Source organism: Oncorhynchus clarkii, chromosome 12 (assembly GCF_045791955.1).
Source record: "Oncorhynchus clarkii lewisi isolate Uvic-CL-2024 chromosome 12, UVic_Ocla_1.0, whole genome shotgun sequence".
NCBI classification, from domain to species: domain Eukaryota; kingdom Metazoa; phylum Chordata; class Actinopteri; order Salmoniformes; family Salmonidae; genus Oncorhynchus; species Oncorhynchus clarkii.
Window position 1 is genome coordinate 57,230,022 of NC_092158.1, and position 25,619 is coordinate 57,255,640.

At 40.7% G+C, this 25,619-nt stretch overlaps 1 protein-coding gene across 2 annotated transcripts in view; it reads right to left on the reverse strand.

Moving 5' to 3' along the window:
- Positions 1-1,828: 1,828 nt before the first annotated feature.
- LOC139420853 (glutamate receptor 1-like) overlaps positions 1,829-25,619 on the reverse strand; it is a 79,369-nt gene continuing 55,578 nt past the window's right edge. Inside the window, exons 11-16 of one of the 2 annotated variants that reach the window (XM_071171214.1) lie at positions 23,243-23,733; positions 11,530-11,728; positions 10,410-10,657; positions 7,074-7,188; positions 5,515-5,649; positions 1,829-3,883 (exon numbers count right to left, since the gene is read on the reverse strand). In XM_071171214.1, coding sequence (XP_071027315.1) covers positions 3,719-3,883; positions 5,515-5,649; positions 7,074-7,188; positions 10,410-10,657; positions 11,530-11,728; positions 23,243-23,733 — 1,353 coding nt within the window. In that variant the 3' untranslated portion in view covers positions 1,829-3,718. Of the gene's footprint in view, positions 3,884-5,514; positions 5,650-7,073; positions 7,189-7,719; positions 7,835-10,409; positions 10,658-11,529; positions 11,729-23,242; positions 23,734-25,619 lie in introns of both variants that reach the window. The other variant, XM_071171212.1, reaches the window with a different exon arrangement.

Sequence of the window (25,619 nt, forward strand, 5' to 3'; positions counted from 1 at the left end):
ATCAATGTTGATGATTCACTTACGAACCGACTAGTGGAGCAACATCATCAGACTGTCTCTATATAGGGAACAAGCTAATAATACTAATAATACAATCTAAATCAGCAGAAAATTGAATTCAAATATTTAACAAGAACCAAGATCAGATTGAACTAGTGACTTAGCCCTGTGACACTACAAGACTTCCCCAGAAAGTTTTAATGAGGGAACAATATAATGTAATGACCCATTAACTCACAATTATGGGCTTCTCAACTAATTGCCAGCTCTTTTTTAGCGTGTGTCTCCCCTCCTGATGCCAGTGCAGTCATTAGTGTTGTGTTATGCTGTCTGGTGCCTCCAGTTCACAACAGAAAGAACAAAAGGTCCTGGACCAGGGATAATCCACTAGATTCAGCTTGAGCGGATCATTTGTAGATTGCAAATTCACAGCAAGAAGCCCAAACAAGACCCCTTTTTGCCCTCAGAACAGCCTCAATTCGTCAGGGCATGGAATCTTCAAGGTGTTGAAAGCGTTCCCCAGGGATGCTGGCTCATGTTGACTCCAATGCGTCCCACAGTTTTTGTCAAGTTCACTGGATGTCCTTTGGGTGGTGGACCATTCTTGATACACACAGGAAACTGTTGAGCGTGAAAAACCCAGCAGCGTTGCTGATGGGCCAGGCACCTACTACCATACCCTGTTCAAAGGCGCTTAAATATTGTGTCTTGCCAATTCACCCTCTGAATGGCACCCATACACAATCCATGTCTCAGTTGTCTCAAAGTTTAAAAATCCTTCTTTAACATGTCTCCCCTTTTCATCTACACTGACAAAGAGATTTAACAAGTGACATCAATAAGGGATCATAGTTTTCACTTGGATTCACCTGGTCAGTGTCAGTGTCATACTCAGTGTATATCTCTCTCTGTTATGTGTGGGGATACTTTGAACAGATTTCCAAAATTATAATCTCTTGGATATGCTGGTATTTTTACAGTCCATTATGTACAACAATAAAAAATAAATTATCAGTAGCCAGTTGAGGAACCCCGTCCTATAGGTTTGATGCATTGGACATTTTGTCTCTTTGAAGAGTAAAAACTCTTTCACTCAGAGAAAATATCAGAAAGAAAGGAATAGAAAGGAACAGAGGGAAACAGACAGATAAAATCTAAAACACTGCCATTTGAGGCCCAGTAGGTTTCAGCTAGCCCTGAAATTGGATCAAGTCTGAACCTTTTTGTCTTTCTTTTAAAACCACAAAAAATGCCTCAGGATGTTTCCTGTGTTTGATATCGAGTGAAAATGGGCTGGGGTTTCTCTGACAGCGCTTGCCTGGAAAGGTCAGCTCCGTGGGGGAAATTAAAGTGAGAACAAATGTGGCATTTATTATGATCAATACCCCACTTTGGGCCAACAGGAAGAGTCTCCCAGCACAGCAGGCCATGTGAAAAGAAGACCATTGAGACAATGATCTATGTACTCAACACCAAACACACATTAATGTACTGGTACTCACCTGTAGGAAAATCAGGGGAGGGTAAATAGGAGAAAAAGTTTTACTCCTACGTAGTAATGAGGTGGGATCCACTTGATACCTCCAGTTTCAGATACTTCATCAGGCCTTTTGTGAGGATTCTAAAAGGCACTCTTAAAACAATTACCAATCTTCAGTTCACTGATTTAATGACACTATAGACTATAGAGAGGCACCCAAGGGGAGTCTCTTTCTCTCTCCCCAGACTATTTTCACTCTTAGCCTCATCATCCATCCTCCATAGAGCGCTGAGTAAAGGAAAAGAGAATCCAGACAATCCCAGTCATGTGGTTACAAAAGTTATTTTATTGAGAGCACTGTTACTAAACTATGTTTTATTTCCCCACCTATTGAAATCCAAGTCACATCTTGAATCAGTCTTTTCTAAAAGCTATCTCTCTTGAGACAAATGTGAACACAAAGACATAAGGTAGCTGTTTCTTGCATTTTTAGAAGTAAATTAAACAAAGTAGTGGCAGACCAAAAATAGTATTTAAAGGACAACATACACTGAATCTCACTATAAATGCACAAAATGAATTGGACTGAAAATAGATTCAAACAAAACTGTCTGAACCAATAGTCAACTGAATGGAACACCATTTCAATATCATCAGGGTGTCTGCACATATAGTTCATATCATACAAATGTGGATATTATTATTATTTTTTAAACAAATTGATTAAGGTACAAAAACATTTTCAGTTATGTGACACTCCCTTTTATTGTGCTATGCCAAATATGATGACAAATAGGGAGAAAATGTATAGAATACAATTACTCTCAAGTCATACAGTAACATATTAGGTGATGGATAGTAACAGATACGATGGATGGCTGCTCAGTGGACTATGAGATGCTTTCCCTTAACAGTAGAATACCATGTATAATATACAGCGTGTATTTTGAGTCCATTTTAAGAGTGTTCTTAAAAGGGAATGTTTATCACAAATCCATTCATGTACTGGTACTCACCTTAGATGTACTATGGATCAGCTGTGGGAAACGGTCTTCAATCATATGCCTTATTTTAATTTAGTAGGTTTAAAAGAATGAAACGCTAGTGGATTTGTAGAGTTAAATAAAAAGGCACACCTTAATTTGTGGGCTAATTCTGCCATCCTCTCACATCCCCTCATTTGCAGTTCTAAAGCCACTCTATTAATCATCTCATTAATGTCAAAGATGTTAAACCACTAGATGTTGTACTGCCATCTACTTACCAGCTAATTGGTAGTGGAACATTTCCATCTCTTGGTCAATGGCTTATACTTCAACCCTGAAGTATTAATGGCAAAATGCATCATGAAATAGCAGGTAGAAATTATAATCTCTTCTATCTGTACTCCGTTTAATCCTTTCACCTTAGTTTGAAATCTAGTTGGATTCTTGCCAAACATCACTGCACTTAAAGGATATCACTGTGGTATCAAATGACAGGTAATAGATTGACTGGTGGTTTGAAACATTTATGAACAACAGAAAAAATGGTTGGGAAATATGTCATGTCTGCACAAAAACTTCGCTCTAAATAGTCATTTCAAAATGTCACATTTTTCTCCATGTCAGGTGTTGAGCAAATTAGAGAGGACATCTGTAAGTAGGAGGCATTCCATTTCAATGGAGTGACATTAACAGAATGACAAAACAAAATCATCCAGTCCTGTGATGTGTCCTTCCAGTGCAAACATACAACAATACTTTTATTCAGTATACTGTATGCATCTATAGATAGTGTACTAAGTGGATGTGAGCCAAATGTTTGGATTTGGAAATGCTTGGATCTTTGTGTCTCGAGGAACAAAACCACTGTTCAGTATAAGGCAGACGACATAGCTGTTCATGACTGTTATTGACATATCAAAGTAAACAGGACAAACTGAATTGGCATAGTGCAATAAAGTGTCACTATTCTTGGGTTGGGGGAAGAGCTTCTCTTTTTAGATACACCCCGAAATTATGCCCTCGATCAAAGTCCAAGACAGCCTCTTTATTGCAGCAGAAGAGATCCCGATAAATCTCTTTAGACAAGTCATTTTGTTCGTATTTTTTATCTTCAGGAGTCCAGCGTGAGCAGTCAGTGAATCCTCTTGGCAGTAGTTCAGTGGCGGTTGAGCGAAATGCCGCAGTGCAACACTTTCCCACCTTCTCTTTTTCCTTTCCTCATTTTTGTTGGGTTTGGGGAAAGGCTGCCCGATCACATGCCCGTGGTGCTCAGGCCCATGCCCGCCTGGCTCATGCAGGGGAGAGTCTGGGCAGCTTTGGGGAAGTCATGGGCGACCAGCCGCCCGTTCTCTCCCCCGCTCCCTGTCCTGGTCATTCTGCTCAGGGTGGAGCTCAGCATGGCCGCATCAATGATTTGCTGCATGGGAGAGTTTCATTACACTACTGTGTTAAATAACAACAACACAGAGAAACACATGATAGTTACGCATGGACTCTACTGAACTCCACTAAGGTAATCTGTTGAACTATTGAACTCTACTGAGTTAATCTACTTGAACTCTACTGGGTTAATTTTCCTTTTCTGAGTTTAATCCTTCTGTTATGTGTAAAAACAATACAAAATTACTTGAAACAGCTACTAAGTCATCATTATCGATTCAGTGACTTTGTATAAAGCAGGGATTTGCAAACAGACAATCCTGACTTCTGTACTCTGAGTCACTCAGTTGCTTTTATTCCCTCGTAAACTCTTGTGAAAGATGAGAGCATGAACTCATTCTCTCTGCTTATTTCTCTCTGTTTATTTCACACAGTGGAGAGCCATGTGCAATAATTGTAGCATGCAAAATACGAGGCCGAACCCATAACAATAATGCAAGCAGAACCGCGCGGCGCTAGCTCCCAGCCTACTCTCTTTTGCATTAGTTTAACATAATGAAACCCTGTAGGCTTGAAACTGGAGCTAATGATCTAGATGTGGGCTGCTACATCCTCTGTGTATAAATGATTTAAATCCAGCACACTTCAATGGATTCCGAGGATTATGCTCTTCGGATGATGCAGACTAATTGGTATATTCGCAGCAGCGATTTGTGGCTGTGATACTTTAAACACAGCAGTTATGTGATTCTGCTGTCTACACGACATGACAAGGAAACATTTTCAACAGAACGGCTGTTCATGCTGGAGAGTTGAACGTGTACTGTAAAGCAGACATGTAATCATATATACATTCAAATATAATCCCGTCATTAAATCACTTCTGCTGCTCATATGCAACAACAACAAAAAAGTCCCTAGTTTCACGTCTTCTTAACTGATGTAATTGGATGTTCGTTTTTTTATATATAAATACATTCAAAACCGAAACGTTGTTTGGGAAACCCTGCACTAGCTGTAAGTAGCTCTGGATAAGAGGCTCTGCTAAATGAATACAATGTTTTTTTTTTATTATACATTCTAATATTAAGCATTAAGTTCCTGAGGTTAATGAGAAGTGGCAAATGAAAGTTATATACAAGTCTGAACTAACTCTCTGATAAGATGAAAAGATACCCACATCTTTGATCTAAATAGGAACTTCTACTCTAGCATGATCAAATGCATCTGCCAGTTTAAAATGTGATTGTTTTCAAGGGTCACCAGAGAAGGAGATCACAAACATTAACACAGACGACGTCTCTATTTCCAGAAGATACAATACACCACAAGGGGAGAATAAGTACTGTACAAATAAGAAGTGGTGTGACATATTCTCCACCTACACACAAACTCTTCAGCACAATTACTCAAATCATAGTCATCTAGTAGCTGTAGGACTGCATAGAACCCTTCATTAAAGCAGCTCTGTGCCCCACAAAGTGTGTTAGTCTTCAGTCCTGTAGTTGAGTGGGATGTACAGTATCTCTGTATGAGTCATAGGGGGCGGCATAAGTAGACAATAATGGGTGTCAAGGTAGAGTCATGAATATTGGCTCTTATTACATTACAGAGCCTTCGTCATTTCATAAAGGTTATGGCAAGCGCTGCCTGTAGTCCTGCACTTACCTTCATCCTCCTGGACTCAATCCTGGACTTGTAACAGAACTCGACCAAGGCCACGAGCATAGCCAGCCCCAGCCCACCAATCAAGATGTAGAACACCCCAGCCACATTGCTGAGGCTCAGAGCACTGGTCTTGTCCTACAGACACAGAGACACAGGGTGAGCTGCACCAAATCATGCCCAAGAGACACACCACAGCCCATCATAATACACAAGTATAAAAGGTAGGATAAACATACAACTGCTCTCTAAGGCTACTACACTGTCATAGTGACCTTATACGGCGCATACCATTAAGCGTGCCTTCGTGATTAATCAACAGGTTATTGTTTATCACCTATAAAGGTGCTGGCATGTCTTTCTAATTTAAGTGACTCCTATCAACAACAAACTTGATACAGTATGTGTCTAAGACTGACGGAAACATGCAGAGTCATGCATATCTAACAAGCTTGGGGTGAACATATCCTCAGAAAGTAGAGAATTCATGTGCATTTATGGTATACTGTATCTTTTACGTGACATAATTCCCACTCAGTCAAAATCACATATGCATTAAAAACCATGAATTTCATTCTACATCTCCTCGCTTATTTATTTATCCTTTACTTAAACCAGGAAGTCCCAGAATTATATGTAGTTGGTGTTGTGTATTCTAAATAGAGTGGAACCATGCAAGAGGAAAAAAGGTCAACATTGTTTTAGGTTTACTTCATAGGTAGGGGTACCTCTATAAAATATCATTACATTTTCAAATAAATGCACCAAATAAGGGAGGGCAATTGGTTCCGACAAACCATAGTAGTCATGACACCACAAGAGGGTTGTGCACATCCATGACATGCATGGTCTGGGTTTGGTGGCCAACAGGCCGTGCCTTGGGTCTTATACAATAGCATGCACACTGTCTAAACAAAAGACAGAGACGAGGAACACAGCACTAGAGGGGCCGATTCTGGGAGAGAAGATCGAGATATGGAGTTGGTCTCGTATCAAGGGCTTTCTCTCCGCACCGTCATTTACACTTGTGTCTCTTCATTCGATTTTGAAAGTTAAGATCACAAATCAATCAAAATTAAATTCAGTCAGCAAACTGTGAATACTTTGTCCGTTGGTGACTCAAGAATATCCCAGACATTGGGAAAGATGGTATTGGAGCTGACAGTAACTTTATGGTTTTTAGCCATGTTTTTCATATACAATACAACTTCTATTTGCTATCATCACAATTGGCTGCATCAGCATTAGCTACTCGGATTTTGGAGAAGAGAATCCAACACTAGGTATACGTTTTGGTTAGATGAAACAAGCATTTGCCAAGATCTAATTATTGGCCGTTGACTTATCCATCGGACGTGAGGACACAGCAATTAACACTAATCACTAAGGTGTTTGAGTTCCACAGCTGACATGAATCGCAGTTATAAGGACACCAGTTTGGGTAAATGGCAGATTGGAGACAAAGAGAAAAAGTGCTGAGTGCTAGGGAGGGGACGAGGGACCTTACAGAAGTGCTAATGCTCAATCTTGGTGTTAAGTATAGGACCAACACATGGACTGACCTTTCTTCCGGAGTCCTTGCTTCCACACTCTCCCTTATCGTACCACCATTTGTTCTTTAGTTTGTCTAAGACGGCTTGCTCATTGAGTTTCAACACCGCTAGGTTTACGGGGATTCTTCAACCAGGGAAATAACATAAATAACATTACCCATGTTATCTTATGTTATTCAGCACATAGTAAACATACACCCATTATTATGTATAGATATCTAGATAGATAAACAAAAAAAACACAATCACAACTTGAAACTGTCACTGCCAAAGTGATATGCATTAATACTCCATCTAGCTTTGTGTCCTTTCTCCCTACTGCAAGATGTGTATTACTATATCACTTTGGGTAACCGGCAAAATGTAAACACTCAGATATGCAAACCTGTCAATTATTGTTGCTCTATAAAGACAGTAGTTGAGAAAACATAGTCAAAACTGTGTTCTTTCCGGGATTCCTAATACAACTAATTTGAATGTAAACGGCACATTTTTGAAGAATTTATAATACAGTATAGTTCTACGGTTACACAAACTAACGTCACCAAGGACGACGGGGGATTTGTGGTATTGCAGCCAGTGTGTTTTTCAAGGTACATTGCCGGTTACCCCCATCGTCGTGGTTACCCGCTAGGTTTCTCATACTGGGGCTGACCTTGGAATCACCTCCCCCGCTGCCGCATTCGCCCTTGTCGTACCACCATTTGTTTTTCAATTTGTCCAACAGGCCCTGCTCGTTCAGTTTTAACACTGCCAAGTTTACTGGGTTTCTTGAAACGATAATAGAATAATACTGGTCAGCATTTATGGAGATGTGATATGTGGTGTGTGGCAGAGGTAGTTCAGAAATAAGGTCTAAATACTAAAAAGTAGGAATTGTCGTCAGAACAATGAGGAATGTATAAAAAAAAAAGTAACTAATAATGTGGCTGACACTGTACAATTAAGAAAAACATTTGTTTCTAGTATGTACAAATGATATAATATGGCTAAACCATGACAGATTTTACCAAGCCAGACAAGGATTGTAGGTAGGAGAGCTATATACATGTCAGTTTTGGTGTGTGATTATATCGTTCTATGAACATTTCCTGAAATAAGTAGTTCCCTGGATAAGGAAAAGACGTAAATAGCCAACTTGCTGATTCACTTTGCAATATTCAGTTTCCGTCAGTCATCATTCATTCATTGTGTTATTGTTGTGGTCAAGGAGCACCCATCCAAAGCCTTCACCCTTTGCTATTGCTGATCCACTGTGGACAACCCTCTCATTACTAACATGGCAGAAGGTGCTGCTGAAAAGAAGACTAATGGAAACATATAGCAGCATGAACCTCAGCAAGCTAGAGTCTTTCTCAGTAAAACCCCTGAATTCTTTCTTATCCAGAGAGAATTGGAAAGAAAGAGGTCAGTCTGCCTTTTGGATGAGTTAAAGAAATCCACATCCTGTATTAGGATTAGTAGCATGTATCTTTGAGAGCATCGGTTTTCTTGTGATGCAGCTGACAAAATAAAGGGATGTGAGTGACGTTGATGTGGGGAAAAACAGGAAGGAAGAACATTACGTTTTCAACAGGTAAGGCAAGATTAGGCAAGGGTGAGATGGAATGGTGGGCCACATCAGAAGCATAGCAGTGAATGACTCTTGGTCCAGTTGTGTTTCATGGATATTATGGAGAACTGATTACAGTTTACAACTTTATGATGGTGGATAAGGGTGTTGTCCGAATCTGACAGAGCAACATTGGTCGTATTTGGAACTCATGGTGAAGAGATTTTCCAAATGATCAAAAACAAAGCTCATATAAAATACTGTGCATCTGATGTGGCACAGTTGTTACAGTTCATACAGTAGTTATTTCAAAAGCATTTTCTACTTCCAACATACACAGACAATCATTAAAGTGCAAATATAGTACACTGTGGCATGGTGATCATTGATTGGTTAGAGCTAGTTTTAGATGGTTCGTTCTCAAGAGCAAGATTTTTGCAACTTCAAGAATGTAGAATAGGAAAACATCAATCCCATATACAGTACGTAACTCCAAATAAAGATCAATTCACATAATTGGCTCAGAACTTGATAGCGAATTTGAATTCCCAGCCACAGTGTGATACAAGACAGTTAATCTCAGAGCATGTATGAGGCAGTCAAGCCCAGTCTGCACCAGCCATCACATCAGTGAGTGTAACTATGAAAGCCTTTGTGAAACACCACTCTCTTCAGTCACATTGATAAAGATAGTATATGTGTATCAAACATATGTGATGCAGGTAATGTGGAATTGGTAGACTATAAACTAGGTAAATGACATGAGTGATCAATCAAAAAGGCTGCTAGGTGTGGTTGCCAAAGCCTATGGGCTTTGCGAATGGTTCATTAAGACATGTTAATATGAGGAAAATAAAATCGGATTGAACACAGATGCATGGAAAGTGGTGAAACTCATGACTTCCTAAATTTGACATAAATAAAACTGGGTTACAGTGCCTTTGCCCTGAAATAACTAGGCAAATACTGGGTAATAATTGTTTTTTGGTACTAAAATAAAATGGTAATTAAATCATGAGAGATGGTACAGGAAAGGTAACAACTAAAATGTACGATTCTATTTCTCGGGCTGTTTCTTGCAAAAATTCTGATTTGATATTTACTACCAAAGTACTCATCTCTTGTAGTGTCTCCATTGTCTATTGTGTTTCCAAATTCATCCGTCTAACAGCACCACAGAGCTCGAAGACAAAAAGCTGCAGGTAGTAACATCATTGCTTCATTTAAAGTTCCTTTTAATTGGCTTTCATGTACTATATGTCAAGACTGAATTTATATTGTCATAACCGTTGTCGTCCCGTTTGCCTAGTTATTTCCTGGAGAAAGACATTGTAACATGATATTGTATGAATAAGTAAAAGGACTGAACAGTCATGCTTCCAACATAAGTACGTGTTGATAATACTTTATTAACTTTATTAACTGAGTTGAGACAGTGGGGACACAAGCATTCTAGAATTCTGGTGAGAGTGGTTACAAACCATAAGTACAGTATAGTTATCTATGGCTGAATGAGATCTCACTATACCACCAAATGAACTATTATGTAAGTATTTTGCATTATTACTGAAACAGACAAAATGTGCATAATTTAACCATGAATTGTGAAATTAATATAACATTTAACTAAATGTATTGAAGCAAATATCTCTTCACTCATTATTATCTACATTAGAATTACATCTGGAAAATAATTTATAATTTATGTAAGCTCACTCACCTCATTGTGGCATTCACATGTAAAACACAACATGTGGTCGATCGTCATGGTGATGTGACCAGCCTGTAATTACCTTAGTGCTGATCCCTTGGGCGTGGCAATGCCGTATCCTTTAGAGTCCAGGTTCCCGCCCACCTTCATAGTGTCACATGGTTTCCTCTGCTCGATGTACTCGTTCATGGTGGACTCCAGCAGGTAAGCATACCTCCCTTTGGACTTCCTGACCCGCACCACGCCCTCGTCTGTGGTCTTCACAAACACTGACGGGTCGGCAGACTTCATGTAGGACCACATCTTCTCAAACACGGCGATCTTCGATCTCTGGGGTGCAAAAACATGAATGACTTGAGTGAACTATAAAGGCTACATATGTGCTCTTTGAGAATGTAACCGTCACATCAGAAACTATATAGCCACATCATGACTTCCTCCAGAGTGGCGCAGCGGTCTAAGGCGTCACTACAGACCCTGGTTCGATCCCGGGTGTGATCGGGAGTCCCATAGGGTAGCGCACAATTGGCTCAGCGTCAGGCCGTCATTGTAAATAAGAATTTGTTCTTATTTACTGACCTTAAGAACAAATTATTATTTTCTAGGCCTTAAATAAAGGTTAAATATATATATTTTTTAAATTACTATTATTTTTCAGTGATAACATCTAGAGGCCCAAAAAATTGTCAATGACTCCAGTCACCCAAGTCATAGACTGTTCTCTCTGCTACCGCACGGCAAACGGTACAGGAGCGCCAAGTCTATGTCCAAAAGGCTCCTTAACAGCTTCTACCCCCAAGCCATAAGACTGCTGAACAATTAATCAAATGGCCACCTAGACTCTTTACATTGATCCCCCCCCCCCCCCCCCCACCCTCTTTGTTGTTACACTTCTGCTACTTGCTGTTTATTATCTATGCATAGTCACTTTACCCCTATCTACATGTACAAATTACTTCAACTAACCTGTACCCCCGCACATTGACTCGGTACCGGTACCCCCTGTATATAACCTCATTATTGTTATTTTGTGACTTTTTATTTCATTTTTTACTTTAGTTTATTTAGTAAATGTTTTCTTAACTATTTCTTGAATTGTTAAGGACTTGTAAGTAAGCATTTCACGGTAAAGTCTACACCTGTTGCATTCGGCGCATGTGACAAATACAATTTGAGTTGACTTGATTAGAGCAGCAGCTCACCCTGAAGAACTCTTTGGTGGAGCCTCCGTCTAGGGTACCATAGGCGATCTCTGTCTGCTTGGCCAGATCCTCAGCACTCTCTATGGGTGACACCATCCTCTCTACTGTGAGGAAAGCAGCCAGGTTGGCCGTGTAGGAGGAGATGATGATGAGGGTGAAGAACCACCACACGCCCCCCACGATGCGTCCAGAGAGGGACCTAGAGAGAAGAGAGAGGTATCTTTAATTATCAAAACATTGCCAATCTACGATAGAAGCAAATGAAAAGGGAAAGTGTTGCGTGAGGTGAGTGACAAATCCATTTTTCAAGAGTAAAACTAATCGTTTCTTGGCACACAATGACACTGCATTGCATTCTGTTGACACTACAGATAACCACTCAATCAATTAGATAATCACAGTTTCTCACAATGCCACAGGTATAGTGAGATTTCTAACATACACAATATGAGCAAAATATATGCTCTTAAAATAGAGAGGCGTGTTTGCGTGTTTGCGCCACAGGGTTTTTTCCTCACTGTCGTTGTACCGTTGGTACTTTATTTAGGAGTAGAGATTTCTTTGGTGGGTTGGGACTTATAATAAACGACTGTGCAAACTGGAATTTCCTTGCTCTCCTGACTCCTGCACCTACCTCTTCTTAGGAGGCACATAACACTTCCGTTCAACTTTTATGGTAACAAAAACCCTCATTTGCTGTGTGATTTGGAAATGTTGGAACTGGGCCATGTCAGTTTCTAAAAGAAAGCACAATGGCTAATCTTTTGCAGTGACTTTCAAACTGAAAAAGCAACCCGCTTATAAGTGTCAAACACTGGCCGCACAATCTGCAAGATCGATTGTATATTCAAACAATTTCCATGTAAATGCTGCCTACAGCCCACGCGTCTATGCAAAAGACGAATGATTGTGTTTCTATCTCCTGCCTCGGTATAGGCTCTGAGATTAAACAGGCTATGATGTTGCACTGCTTACACACAGAAATGCTGTAGCCTACCGATACTGTCAAATATTTTAAATAGGCTATTGGTCTATTTACTTTTGAGCGTGGTCGACTATCAAATGAGCGATGGATAAATGGTAGCCTAATATTTGTTGTGTAGCGGGAATAAACCAGTCATGTCAGAAAAGGAGAAACATGCCCTGTAATATGATTGATTTAGGCCTATATAATAAAAGTAAAATATATTAGGTGGGATGCTGCTATTTGATCTCCTCCAATGGCAAATGTATCTGTTTTATCATTAGTCCTACATTTATGTTTTTATTAGACTACCATTATTATAATTCCTGTGCATCAAACAACGCTATTTTCCCCAAAATGACTATATTTGCTTGCAATACATTTTATCAACCACTAGAAATTGTGCGTGCGCATGGTCTGAGATTTGCATGTAGATACGCATACTTTCTCGTCAAGTTCAAAAGGGATCAACACCAACCATTGCGGAAAAACTGGCGCACGCAAACCTTTGATAAATGAGGACCCTGAACCCATCCTAGGTCTAAATCTGAGAGCCTTCTTACGTTCTTCTACAAATGTGTTCTAAACCACAGCAGGGACAGAGAGTTGCTGCAGCATGTCTGCCCCACAGATCACAGCGTCGCTGCGAAACAGTGATCACATTTATGTAAACAGAAACAAGTATTGTTGGATTGTCTTTTGTAGGCTGCAGCCATCCAATTATTATGCATTGTATGAAACAATCTTCTCAAATTCAGGCAGATCAGGCGTAAACAAACATGAAAGTTGTGTGGGCCGAGGGGAAGATGGGGAAAGCTGATAGATCTGTAGCAAATGCCGTTCAGCCTTACAGGAGCACTGAGGGTAAAAGCAGATTTCTCAAAGATGACACTTCTTTCTTGGAAGCAGCAAGGCAGCTAACCAAAGCAGAGTAATTGTGTGAAAATAAAAATAGCAAAGTGTTGTTCTCTGTTGTCTTAATCAAAGCAGAGGATAAGCTGACTCCAGTATTTGGATTCACCCTGCATATTCGGGGAGAAGAACATCCTCACCCACAGACCTGTTTCCAAATCCAGAAATCACTGCAACCGTTTCTCTGGAAGATTTGCTGAACAAAAGCTTGTTTTATTGCTCCGAATCCCTGCTGCACAATGCAGCTCACACACTAAAAGATAATTTAAAAACAGCAACAACAGAGGGAGCCCAGGAATAGGGGTGGGGGGGTGGCATGTGAGAATGCCACTGATAATACCAACAAAGGAAAGCAAAAACAACTAGAGAAGTACATTTCCAGAAGAAAATGTGTGTTTGCTAGCTTGTGGTTGTGAAATAACTTATAGTACTGGAAGTAACTTCAGTAGTAATGGTAGTGACTTGTTATAGTTGAAAAAGTAGGTAGATGGGAGAATTGATAGATTGATTAATTGATTGAATTATTCATAGGATATGATAGCTTGAACATGTGAAAGTTGTTTTGGTGTCTCTCTCTTAAACGATTCAAGAGTTGGTGGGTTATTTTATGCTAATTTGTGTAAATATAGATATTAACGTTGTTTAAATGTTTGTAGATTATATTGTTAAAGAGCAGGAGCATTTAACATGTTTACCACTGTGTTTTTATAGTTGGCATTGAACCCATTAAGTTATATACTAATTTACGCAACTTAAATTGCTTTGTAGTTCATAAAGATTTGAAAGTTGGTCTTGTAATTGGCCAAGGAGCAGGACCATTTGGAATAGCTACCACTGTGTTCTTATTCAAACCCATGTTATTTTATGCAAATCATATTTGTAATTGTTATTGTTGAAAAAAAATGTATAGTATAAAAAATCTGAATGCAAACAATATAAGTTGGGTCAGTCTGAATATCTCAACGTTGGTTTGGTGTTGATAGCTTAAACGGTGAAAGAGGAGATAGGTCTAGAATTTTTATTTATTTTTAAGTCTCGCCCCATTTTGCAATTGAAATGCATTGGTAGCTAATTTAAGACAGAGAAATTAAATAATGAAGTTAATTTAGAGTTTCTATCTTGAACGGTTAGAAAGTAGTGGCACTGTGAAAATCTACCTCTTATTGTCACCATTTACTCTAATGTAAATATTGTACGTTTTAAATACAGAGCAAAAAGTATAAATAGTATCAAAAAGCCTTTGATATGAAATCTAAGCAGGGTCGTTCTCAGCATCTTATCGTAGGTTTAAACGGTGAAAGAGGAGATGCGTATCCATTTTCAAATGTTTCACCATTCAAGTCTATGGCTGTTGACTTGCATTGGGTTTTATGCAAATAAGGTTGTAGTACAAAAAGCATAAGAGGTTTCAAAAAGACGTTCTTAAGGAACCTGAAGTGGTCTGTCAGCACATTCTAACGTTGATTTGGTGTTAATAACATAAGCAGTTTAAGCGCTAGATAGAGCAGAATAATAATAATAATAATAATAACGTAAGTATGTAAGAAATCTAGAGTGTTCTTGCCTTCAGCAGGTACACTAATAAGCCATTTCTGATTTTCAACTTCAATTCATGGCAGCTAAACAGGCACAAGAACTGGACACAGGGGAATGCTCCAGGTCCAGCCACAAGATGGGAAAAACCTCAGCATGGTCGTCCAGTTACACTTCCAGCATGTTAGCAGCGGGGAACTCTTCTAAAAATGACATTTGTTTACTTACATTTTCGTGAAAATGCAACTAACTGGTCAGCAGGGTTGATATTAATGTGGATAGCTATAACACTGCCATCAATTCAATATAAGAGGTAATGAGGTACAATAACGATACACAAAATTGCCAATGGCAACAGTAAAATGAAAATTACATAATTTCCCAAGTGTGTGCTACAGCAAACACATGCCCACACGCATACACACACACACACTAAGTTCTCCGTCACGGTAAACTGTCCTCTCCAAACATTTGAGCTCATCAGAGGGAGGCAGTGTTATGTCAGTAGGTCTTTCAGCCAAGTCTGAGCAGGTAACGAGTCTCCAGAGGTCTGTATTATCTGAACAGGACAGTGCAATGATAGCAGTACACAGCTCAGATGGGACGGTCATCTCTGTTTTTGACAGAACTATTGTTCTGTTAAACAATGTTGAGCATGTCATAACACTCAGGGTGACTGGGTCACCTCTGCACTGTGAAAGGGCTGTGAGGCACGCAGGGTTGAGTTTCTCTGTGTGTGTGTGTGTGTGTGTGTGTGTGTGTGTGTGTGTGTGTGTGTGTGTGTGTGTGTGTGTGTGTGTGTGTGTGTGTGTGTGCACGTGCATGACTGTGTGCGTGTGTGGGTCGGAGAAACAGTGTACTGTAAAAGGAGGAGAATGTGTGAGTGTGTAAAGGTTTGTAGCTATGGGATGGCTGGGTGTTGGGGTGTGTGTGTAACTGCAGAGCTGAAATGACAGGCTGTGCCTGGGGGAGGAAGAGGAGCGTCTGGGCATCTGGTCACGCTGATCACATCTGCCTGGGGCCTGGAGATCTGACCCTTTCAAGACCATGGCTCACTGCAGACACAGACAGGAGGACAGGGGGACTAGCCAATGATTACACAGTGATCCTTCTCCACTGTGTACACCAGCGGAGGCTCCTCAGAAGAGGAATGGGAGGACCATCCTCTTCAGTGAATTTCATTTTTATTTTTTTTATTTTACAAATGTAAAAAAGTTATCCTTTTTAGATAAAACTATACTAAATATATTAATGTCACCAAATAAATGATTAAAACACTGTTTTGCAATGAAGGTCTACAGTAGCTTCAACAGCACTCTGTAGGGAAGCACCATGGTTTAGACACCTAGTTTCCGTCCTCCTCTGGGTACATTGACCAATACAAAATCTAGGAGGCCCATGGTTCTCACCCCCTTCCATATACTCACACAGTAATTATGACTTCTTCCAGAGGACATCCAACCTATCAGAGCTCTTGCAGCATGAACTGACATTGTGTCCACCCAATCAAAGGATCAGAGAATGAATCTAGTACTGAAAGCATAAGCTACAGCTAGCTAGCACTGCAGTGCATAATATGTGGTGAGTAGTTGACTCGAAGAGAAAGACAATAGTTGAACAGTTTAACAAATTAATTTCTTCCAAAATTAAGGAGAAGCAAGAGAGAGATAAAGAAATATTTTTTTCAATTGAGCTTTCTTAGCTAGCAAATTCAGCAAGCTAGTTCAGCCTACTCACACACCCAGCTCAAACCAAGGGATACTATGTTAGCTAGATGGCTATGACTATCCAACACAACACTGGAACTCTTCCCAGGCAAGGTACGTTTTTGGTTTTAAAACAGTGAACTGTTTTTACAAGTTATCAGGGGTGTATTCATTCCGCCGATTCTGTTGGAAAAAAAACGCTTATTAAACGGAAGCAAATGGAACAAAACGGGGATATAAAAAACATAAAAAACATAACTGAATTTGTCTAATAGAACATTCTCATTTGCAACGGCTGGACTAATAATTACACCCTAAATCAGCTAGATGCAGGCAAGAGTGTGCAAGGCGGTATTGAATGTGTGACTGTCCAAGTGTCACCTCCCAAAAAATTATTGACTTGTGTGCACCTACGTTATAAACTTTCATTCATAGGCTAGGTTGTAGCAACCTCATGATGTGTATAGGAAAAACTTGAGTATCATGTTGTAGCTTAAACCTATCACTGTTACATTGAACTGGGTGAATGGAATATGAACGACAGTCATCCAATATGTGGTAAAAGAAATGAGGCCATGCTCATTGAAAAAAAAAAAAAAAAAAAGTGTCCTCTCATCTTAAATGTCACCGACCGCTACTGGTGTGCGCACACATACACGTTTATTTCAGTAAGTTGATATCACCCTGGCTAGTGGCAAAAGATGTGCTGTCAGAAGAAGCCAGATTATATTTAATTATATTAAAACCCATCTTAACCCTTTCACAACTCACCTATCTACAGAAGCCTCTTATGACATAGGTAAGTATGCAATACTTGTCCAGTAAATTACATGAATATGGTATGAAACGTTACAGTAATGTTAGAGGTGCAGCACACATTCCTCCAGCAATAGAAGAGAAGTGTATGAGACAGAGTGAGAGGGGCGAGGGCTGGCGAAGGTGTTCATAATCAACACGGTAATTTCTTCACTGCCTCACTCAATCCCTCAGTAAAACTCAAACTATTAGATTGCCTCATCAAATGGGAGAGAATCCCATCAGCTTTACACAGGGGAGAACAAAAAGGTTAGTGTTTGCTCTAAATCTAGCTGTAATGTATACATTGAGTATACCAAACATAAGGAATACCTTCCTAATATTGAGTTGCACCCCCCTTTTGCCCTCAGAATAGCCTCAATTCCTTGGTGTATGGATTCTACAAAGTGTAGAACGCATTCTAGAGGGATGCTGGCTCATGTTGACTCCAATGCTTCCCACAGTTGTGTCAAGTTGGCTGGATGTCCTTTGGGTGGTGGACCATTCTTGATACACAAGAGAAACTGTTGAGCATGAAAAAGCCAGCAGCGTTGCAGTTCTGGCAACTACTACCATACCCTGTTCAAAGGCGCTTAAATATTTTGTCTTGCCAATTCACCCTCTAAATGGCACACATAGACAATCCATGTATCAATTGTTTTCAAGTTGTGAAAATCCTTCTATAAAATCTGTTTGGGATAGGGGGCAACATTTTCACATTCGGATGAAAAGCGTGCCCAGAGTTAACATGGCGGGCATGTTGTGGAGTCAACAGAAGTCAGAAATAGCATTATAAATATTAACTTACCTTTGATGATCTTCATCAGAATGCACTCCCAGGAATCCCAGTTCCACAATAAATGTTTGTCATGGCTTGTTTTTGTGTCTGAGCGCCATACTCAGATTATTGCATGGTGTGCTTTTTTCGTAAAGCTTTTTTGAAATCTGACACAGCGGTTGCATTAACCTTTTCATTTTTGGAAAAATAACGTTCCCGTAGTAAACGGGATATTTCGTCAGGACAAGATGCTAGAATATGCATATAATTAACAGCTTAGGATAGAAAACACTCTAAAGTTTCCAAAACTGTAAAAATATTGTCTGTGAGTATAACAGAACTGACGTTGCAGGCGAAAGCCTGAGAAAAATCCAATCCGGAAGTGCCTCATGTTTTGAAAGCGCTGCATTCCAATGTGTCCCTATTGAGCAGTGAATGGGCTATCAACCAGATTACTCTTTCTCCGTATTCCTCGAAGGTGTCTACAGCATTGTGACGTAGTTTTACGCATTTATGTTGAAGAATACCCGTAGGCGGCTACATTACGCAAGTGGTCACCTGATGCTCCCAGAGAGATTCTTGCGTAAAATACAGAGGTAGCCATTACTCCAATCGGTCCTACTGAAAAACGAATTGTCCCGATGGATATATTATCGAATAGATATTTGAAAAACACCTTGAGGATTGATTATAAACAACTTTGCCATGTTTCTGTCGATATTATGGAGCTAATTTGGAATATTTTTTGCTGTTTTCGAGACTGCAATTTCCGGGCGATTTCTCAGCCAAACGTGAAGAACAAACGGAGCTATTTCGCCTACAAAAATAATATTTTTGGAAAAAAGGAACATTTGCTATCTAACTGGGAGTCTCGTGAGTGAAAACATCCGAAGCTCATCAAAGGTAAACGATTTAATTTGATTGTTTTTCTGATTTCGGTGACCAAGTTACCTGCTGCTAGCTGGACAAAATGACAGGGTGATTAACAAAAGGCTAAGCTGTGTCTCAATATATTTCATTTGTGATTTTCACGAATAGGAATATTTTCTAGTAATATTTATGTCCGTTGCGTTATGCTAATTAGTGTCAGATGATGACAACGGTCCCGTTCACGGGATGGGGTTCTACTAGAGGTTAAGGAGAAGTATATCTTTCATTCTGTGCATAACACTTGTATCTTTTATCAAAGTTTATGATAAGTATTTCTGTAAATTGATGTGGCTCTGCAAATTCGCCGGATGTTTTCGAGGCACAACATTACTGAACATAAAGCGCCAATGTAAACTGAGACTTTTGGATATAAATATGAACTTTATTGAACAAAACATACATGTATTGTGTAACATGAAGTCCTATGAGTGCCATCTGATGAAGATCATCAAAGGTTAGCTTTTTATGCTTTTTGTGACTCCTCTCTTTGTCTGGAAAATGGCTGTATGTTTTTTTGTGACTAGGCTCTGACCTAACATAATCATATGGTGTGCTTTCGCTGTAAAGCCTTTTTGAAATCGGACACGATGGGTAGATTAACAAGATTTTAACCTGTGTCCTCCCATTCATCTACACTGATTGAAGTGGATTAAAACAAGTGACATCATAAGGGATCATAGTTTTCACCTGGATTCACCTGGTCAGTATGTCATGGAAAGAGCAGGTGTTGTTAATGTTTTATATACTCAGTGTACATGCTGAATTAATAAATTAATGATGGATGGATTAATGCAGCTTTATGTCTGTTAAACGAATCAGTAATCTGTAATCAGCATGCATTAAGACGTCACACACAGACATTTACCTCAGAAGTTAAACTAGGCGTTAAGCGGCTCCTGTGGGTTGCAATGTGACGCGCCCTCTCCAAGTGGCAGTGCTGACATTTACAGAGAACAAACACATTTTTACCATGAATAAATAGCTGGGGTTTGCCCACAAAGCTGCTCATTCCGTCTCCCATTGCTCTTGTAAAGATGTTGTTCTTCAAAGTCACGTTTCGATCTGGCTGTTTGGAGATTATCATCATTATGCACAACATGGCAGGTCTGCTAGTTACCGCATTCTCTGACAAATAACATCCTGCCAAACGCAGCTGGCCGACCAGTCTTTAAACTGCTCCCTCAGAGCTGTTGTCTATATATAACATTTGAGTTGTTGCACTGCAGGCCTTCTCACTGAACTCCCCAGCATGGGTAGCTAGTTGACCTTTCTATTTTTACTGATCTTCAGGTGACCTTTCACAATCCCCCACATCTCAGCAGCAAATTAGACCCCCTCAGAGATACAGTACCATCACTGTAGTGTACATACTCGCTCAGCCTCACATTGCACACCGTGAAATGTATGCAATACTGAATAACCTACATGTGTATACAAAACACTTAGAACACCTGCTTTTTCCATGACAGACTGACCAGGTCAATTCAGGTGAAAGCTATGATCCCTTATTGATGTCACCTGTTAAATTCACTTCAATCAGTGTAAATGAAGAGGAGGAGATAGGTTAAAGCCTTGAGACAATTAACACATGGATTGTTTGTGTGCCATTCAGAGGGCAAGTGGGCAAGCCAAAAGATTGAAATGCCTTTGAACAGGGTATGGTAGTAGGTGTCAGGCACGCAGGTTTGTATCAAGAACTGCAATGCTGCTGGGTTTTTCACGCTCAAAGGTTTCCCATGTGTATCAAAAATGGTCCACCACCCAAAGGACATCCAGCCAACTGGACACAACTGTGGGCCAACATCCCTGTGGAATTCCTTCAACATCTTGTAGAGTACATGCCCCAACAAACTGAGGCTGTTCTTAGGGCAATGGGGGTGGGGGGGGGGGGGGGGGGGGGGGGGGTCCAACTCAATACTAGGAAGGTGTTCCTAATGTTTGGTATACTCAGTGCAGATTCTTGCCGTAAACAATCTCAGAATGAGAAAGAGCGAAGCATAAGAGTCTTCAAACTAATGGGAGATGTGTTCTTATATAAGTAGTACCTCCATTGTGATGTGTTACTGATTAAGAGACCCACTATGTGTGATAGACATGAATGTAGCTTATCTGTGCTCTGGCTCCATGGGTAAAGAGCTCCTCATCCCACTGAATTCTTTCATCACTGTCTGACCCCCTGAGGTAGCAGGGAGGTGAATCACCACTGTGTCAGGCAGACCTCCTCTCCTCTGACAGCCTAGGAGACAAAGTCAAATCACCCGTCCGCCCAGAGGCTTAGACTATGAAACCCGATAGACAGACAGAGAAAGAGAGAGCGGGAGAGCGCTCCCAAGCAAGTCAACTGAGGAGAATGCACTTAAATGTTGGGCAAAATAGCAGATAAGAGAAGATCAATGCATTTGTAAAGATTTAATTTAGAGCAATCACCCATCTGCAGTACACCACCATGCCTGGTCGGAGAGTATAAAGGGACAGAGGAATAGGGGAGAGGAAAATAAACATGTACAGTACAAACTAAGACGGAGTGCTTGGGAGGTTCTTCTCCTGAAGCTTAACCATTCTGGCAGAGCTAAACGGACGCATCTATGACAGGGAAAACAACATCTGTCACAGGCAGCTTCCTGCAAATGTAATCTAATTTGAGCCCATTAGTTCCCCCAAAGTAAAAGGATACACATGTCCTACCTAAATGTCAGACGGTGGCTGAGGAGCCAGCAGTTAGCACAAGCCAAGCGCCCAGAGGAGGGGGAGGCAGTGAGCCATCAGCAGGAACTTCACCAAACCGACCTGCACTATTGATCTTGTAAAGAATCCCCATATGACTTCATGAGAGGATAAACATATAATACACAAATGTTAACTGAGCTGAGGTGACAGTGGAATATGAAAGAACAAAGGATGCCAGGCGAGGATCAGAGTGTCTTTACCTGCAGGCAGGCAGGCAGGGACGCAGGACAGTATGGTCAGTTGAAAACAAAGGCGCAGGGCAGGGAATTGTGATAATGAGAATGGAACTCCTGCCCTATGCCAAGAGAGCAGTACGTAAGGAGACACATACATACGACCAAAGCAATTGCAATCCAATATGTGTCTGTCATTTCCTTTCTGTGAGATACACAGGTGGCACAATGTCAAAAAAGGGTTGCTTTATTGTTAACTCACTGGAAGGAATGCATCTGGTAAGCACCATAACCAAATATATCTAGTTACTCCAATTCTTCTTTTGAAATTGACATATCTACTTACAGAGAATCAGCATGAAAAAGAAACCCTCTTTTGTGTCCCCAAAAAGAACACTATCTTAAGGAAACCTTTGGATCTCCTCTCTGAGAAGTGTCTGTTGATGTCCCTGTCTGCCCTGCTAAGAGCACAACAAGCCCCTCCAAAAGCAGCCTCCTGGCCCGGACTGGACTCTGTGCACTGGACTCTATGCACTGGGCCCTGGGGCTTGACCTGGGCTAGGGTACCCCTGGCCTGGGTCTGGCCTGGACCTCATTACTACTGCCGATGGTTGTCAATAGAACAAAACCTCCTCAAGGCCCAGTCCAGCCATAGTGTCTGCCAGTCAGTCTGTCACTCTGCTCTGCTTCTGTCCTGTTCTGCAGGATGCCTTTGTATCCTGTCTGCTGATGTCTCATCTCCGCTGTCTTTACTGTGGGGTAATTATTTTTGTTTACTGTGGGGTAACTACTTTTGTTCTTGACCTAGTTCATCACCATGTGGACGTGGGTATGGAGGGGACAATGCATTTCATCACACTGGAGGATTTATCTTTAGCAGAGTGCAGTTGCAGTAGATTGACAATGGTCACCTGCCTTTATCAGTTCAAATGTTTTCACGCATTACCTGGGTTAATTGTATTTTCATTACCTACTATTAATCATAATCATTTATTTTGTTGTAAGACATTGTATGGAGGATCTCACCGTTAACAAATACCCTATTACTCAAATACAACAATAATAAAAAAAAACACAATTCAAGATGATGTCTGCTGATGATGACACATAGTAATACTGATGAATGAGGAAGGACGTTAACGTTGTTAATAGAAACACTACAGTTAACAGCAGGGGTAGAAAACAGATCACCTACCTTGGCGAGATGTCACAGCCCTGCTGCATGAAGGCGCCCAGAGAGAACCACAAGCTGTTGAATATCCCAAACTCATTGGTGTGCCCCTCGTTCTGCCCCTGGCCCTGTCCCTGTCCTTGGCCCTGGTTTTGGCCCTGTTGGGACTGGGACTGACCTGGCTCTCTCCTGGGACTGGAGGACGATGGCTGGTTGTGCTGCTGTCTCTGCGGCTGCTCTTGACCCTCCTCCCCATCGGAGTCGTCCCCCTGCCACTCGTACGGGCTGAACCGACTGACCAGGAAGAGAACCACGCTCACGCCGATGTAAGCAAACACAATGCACATCCAGATCTCGTAGGCCAGAGGATCCAGGAAGGAAAAGACTCCAGGTTTGGACTTGGTAGGCTTCTTGATCATGATGGAAATGCCCAGGGACATGAAGGGCTTGGAGAAGTCGATCACCTCCTCTCTTACCAGGGTGATGGTCAACGGGGCTACTGCCACATCCGCTTTCTAGGAGGCAAGGAGATAATTACGTGTTTATCTATGTATCCATCAATTCAAATCAATTCACCAACAGTATCCCTACACTCAGAAATCCCATCTCTGTACTCGTCCTTCCACCCATAAAGTCTTCAAGTGGAGATGACAAAACTATTTCCTTAAGGTGAGGTGAAGGAATGTAAATAACTATTCCCATGGGCAGTGATTAGCATACACAACAGTAATGGTAAACTCTCTTTTCATAAGAGAGGACTTTCTGAGATATCTCTCTCTAGAGAGCTCCAGCTTACATAAACACTCAGTCTTTTCAAGCTGAATAATAATGAATCGCTTTCAAGAAATATTAGGCTTACTACTCTGAGAGAAAAAACAAAAACCCTCCAAGCGAGACTTGATTTGGTTGAGTCCACCCAGCACCTCTGTCATTGTATGGACAGAACATATTCTACATTACCCTAGACCAAACTGTTAGAGCGTATCTTTCATCTCAAGTTCCTGAGGGCAGAGAAATAGGGTTTGACATGATTCCCATGAAAAATTGAAGATATGGGAAGTGACAGTTTGGTAAGGGACATTTTCAATAACAGACTTCCTGGAATACACATCCAGCTACTGTATTGTGCTCATTCTGTTGCCTGTTACTCAACTTTTTGGGGGGTAACGGGCAACAGCTTTCGACTATTTGGTACCTTACCACTTCAACATTGACAGCCTGTCTGGGCCCATCTGCATTGTGTAGTTATGTTTTGACATTGAGGGAGCTGCTGGACATGTAAAGTGAGAGGTACAGTATACCTTTGTCAGAACATATCTTAGAGCTCATAGGGACACATTGTGTCCTGGCTGAAGCCAAGCTGTGACACACTTCTCCGACACATTGTTATTCTTCTCAAAGATGTTTATGTTAACCCTACTTAGTATTGGAAAGAAATAAACTGCAACACAGTATGTCCTTTGGCTACAGCAGCAACATAACGTACAATGTAGATCTGTACGTGTTCCAGAGAACAGAACATTGTTTATCTGAAAAGCCACATTGAATTTGTTTTGTGTATTTAGTATGTGACAAACATCCACTAATGAGATCATTGTCTTTTGTAGACATTTGTTAGGTTAAAAATAGGTTTAAAGTAGTGTCTGGTTGAATATTGAAGCATATCACTGGGGAAGAGCAATAGTGAAGGTTGTGATGCAGGTATTCCCAAACTGAGGTATGCCCAAATCAAATCAAATTTTATTTGTCACATACACATGGTTAGCAGATGTTAATCCGGGTGTAAGGAAATGCTTGTGCTTCTAGTTCCAACCATGCAGTAATATCTAACAAGTAATCTAACCTAACAATTTCACAACAACTACCTTATACACACAAGTGTAAAGGAATGAATAAGAATATGTTCATAAAAATATATGAATGAGTGTGTCAAGGCTGTCGGTAACTGGTGAAAGGAGTCAGGCGCAGGAGAGCTGATATGCGTGGACAAGGTATTTATTACAAGATAACACCAGTATAAACACAATACTACGGTGCTGGAAAAATACCGGTACCAGGAAATAAACGGGCGTAATAACAAAGCCCGGTAACAAAATACCAGCCGTCAGATACAGCCTGAACAATATAACAAACACGCACACAAACATGGGGGAAACCAGAGGGTTAAATAATGAACATGTAATGGGAAATTGAAACCAGGTGTGTAGAAAACAAAGACAAAACAAATGGAAAATGAAAAGTGTATCGGCGATGGCTAGAAGGCCAGTGGCGTTGACCGCTGAACGCCACTTGAACAAGAAGAGGGACCGACTCCGGCGGAAGTCGTGACAGAGAGATGGTCGAACGGCATAGGTAAGATGCAGTAGATGGTATGGAGTACTGTATATACATATGAGATGAG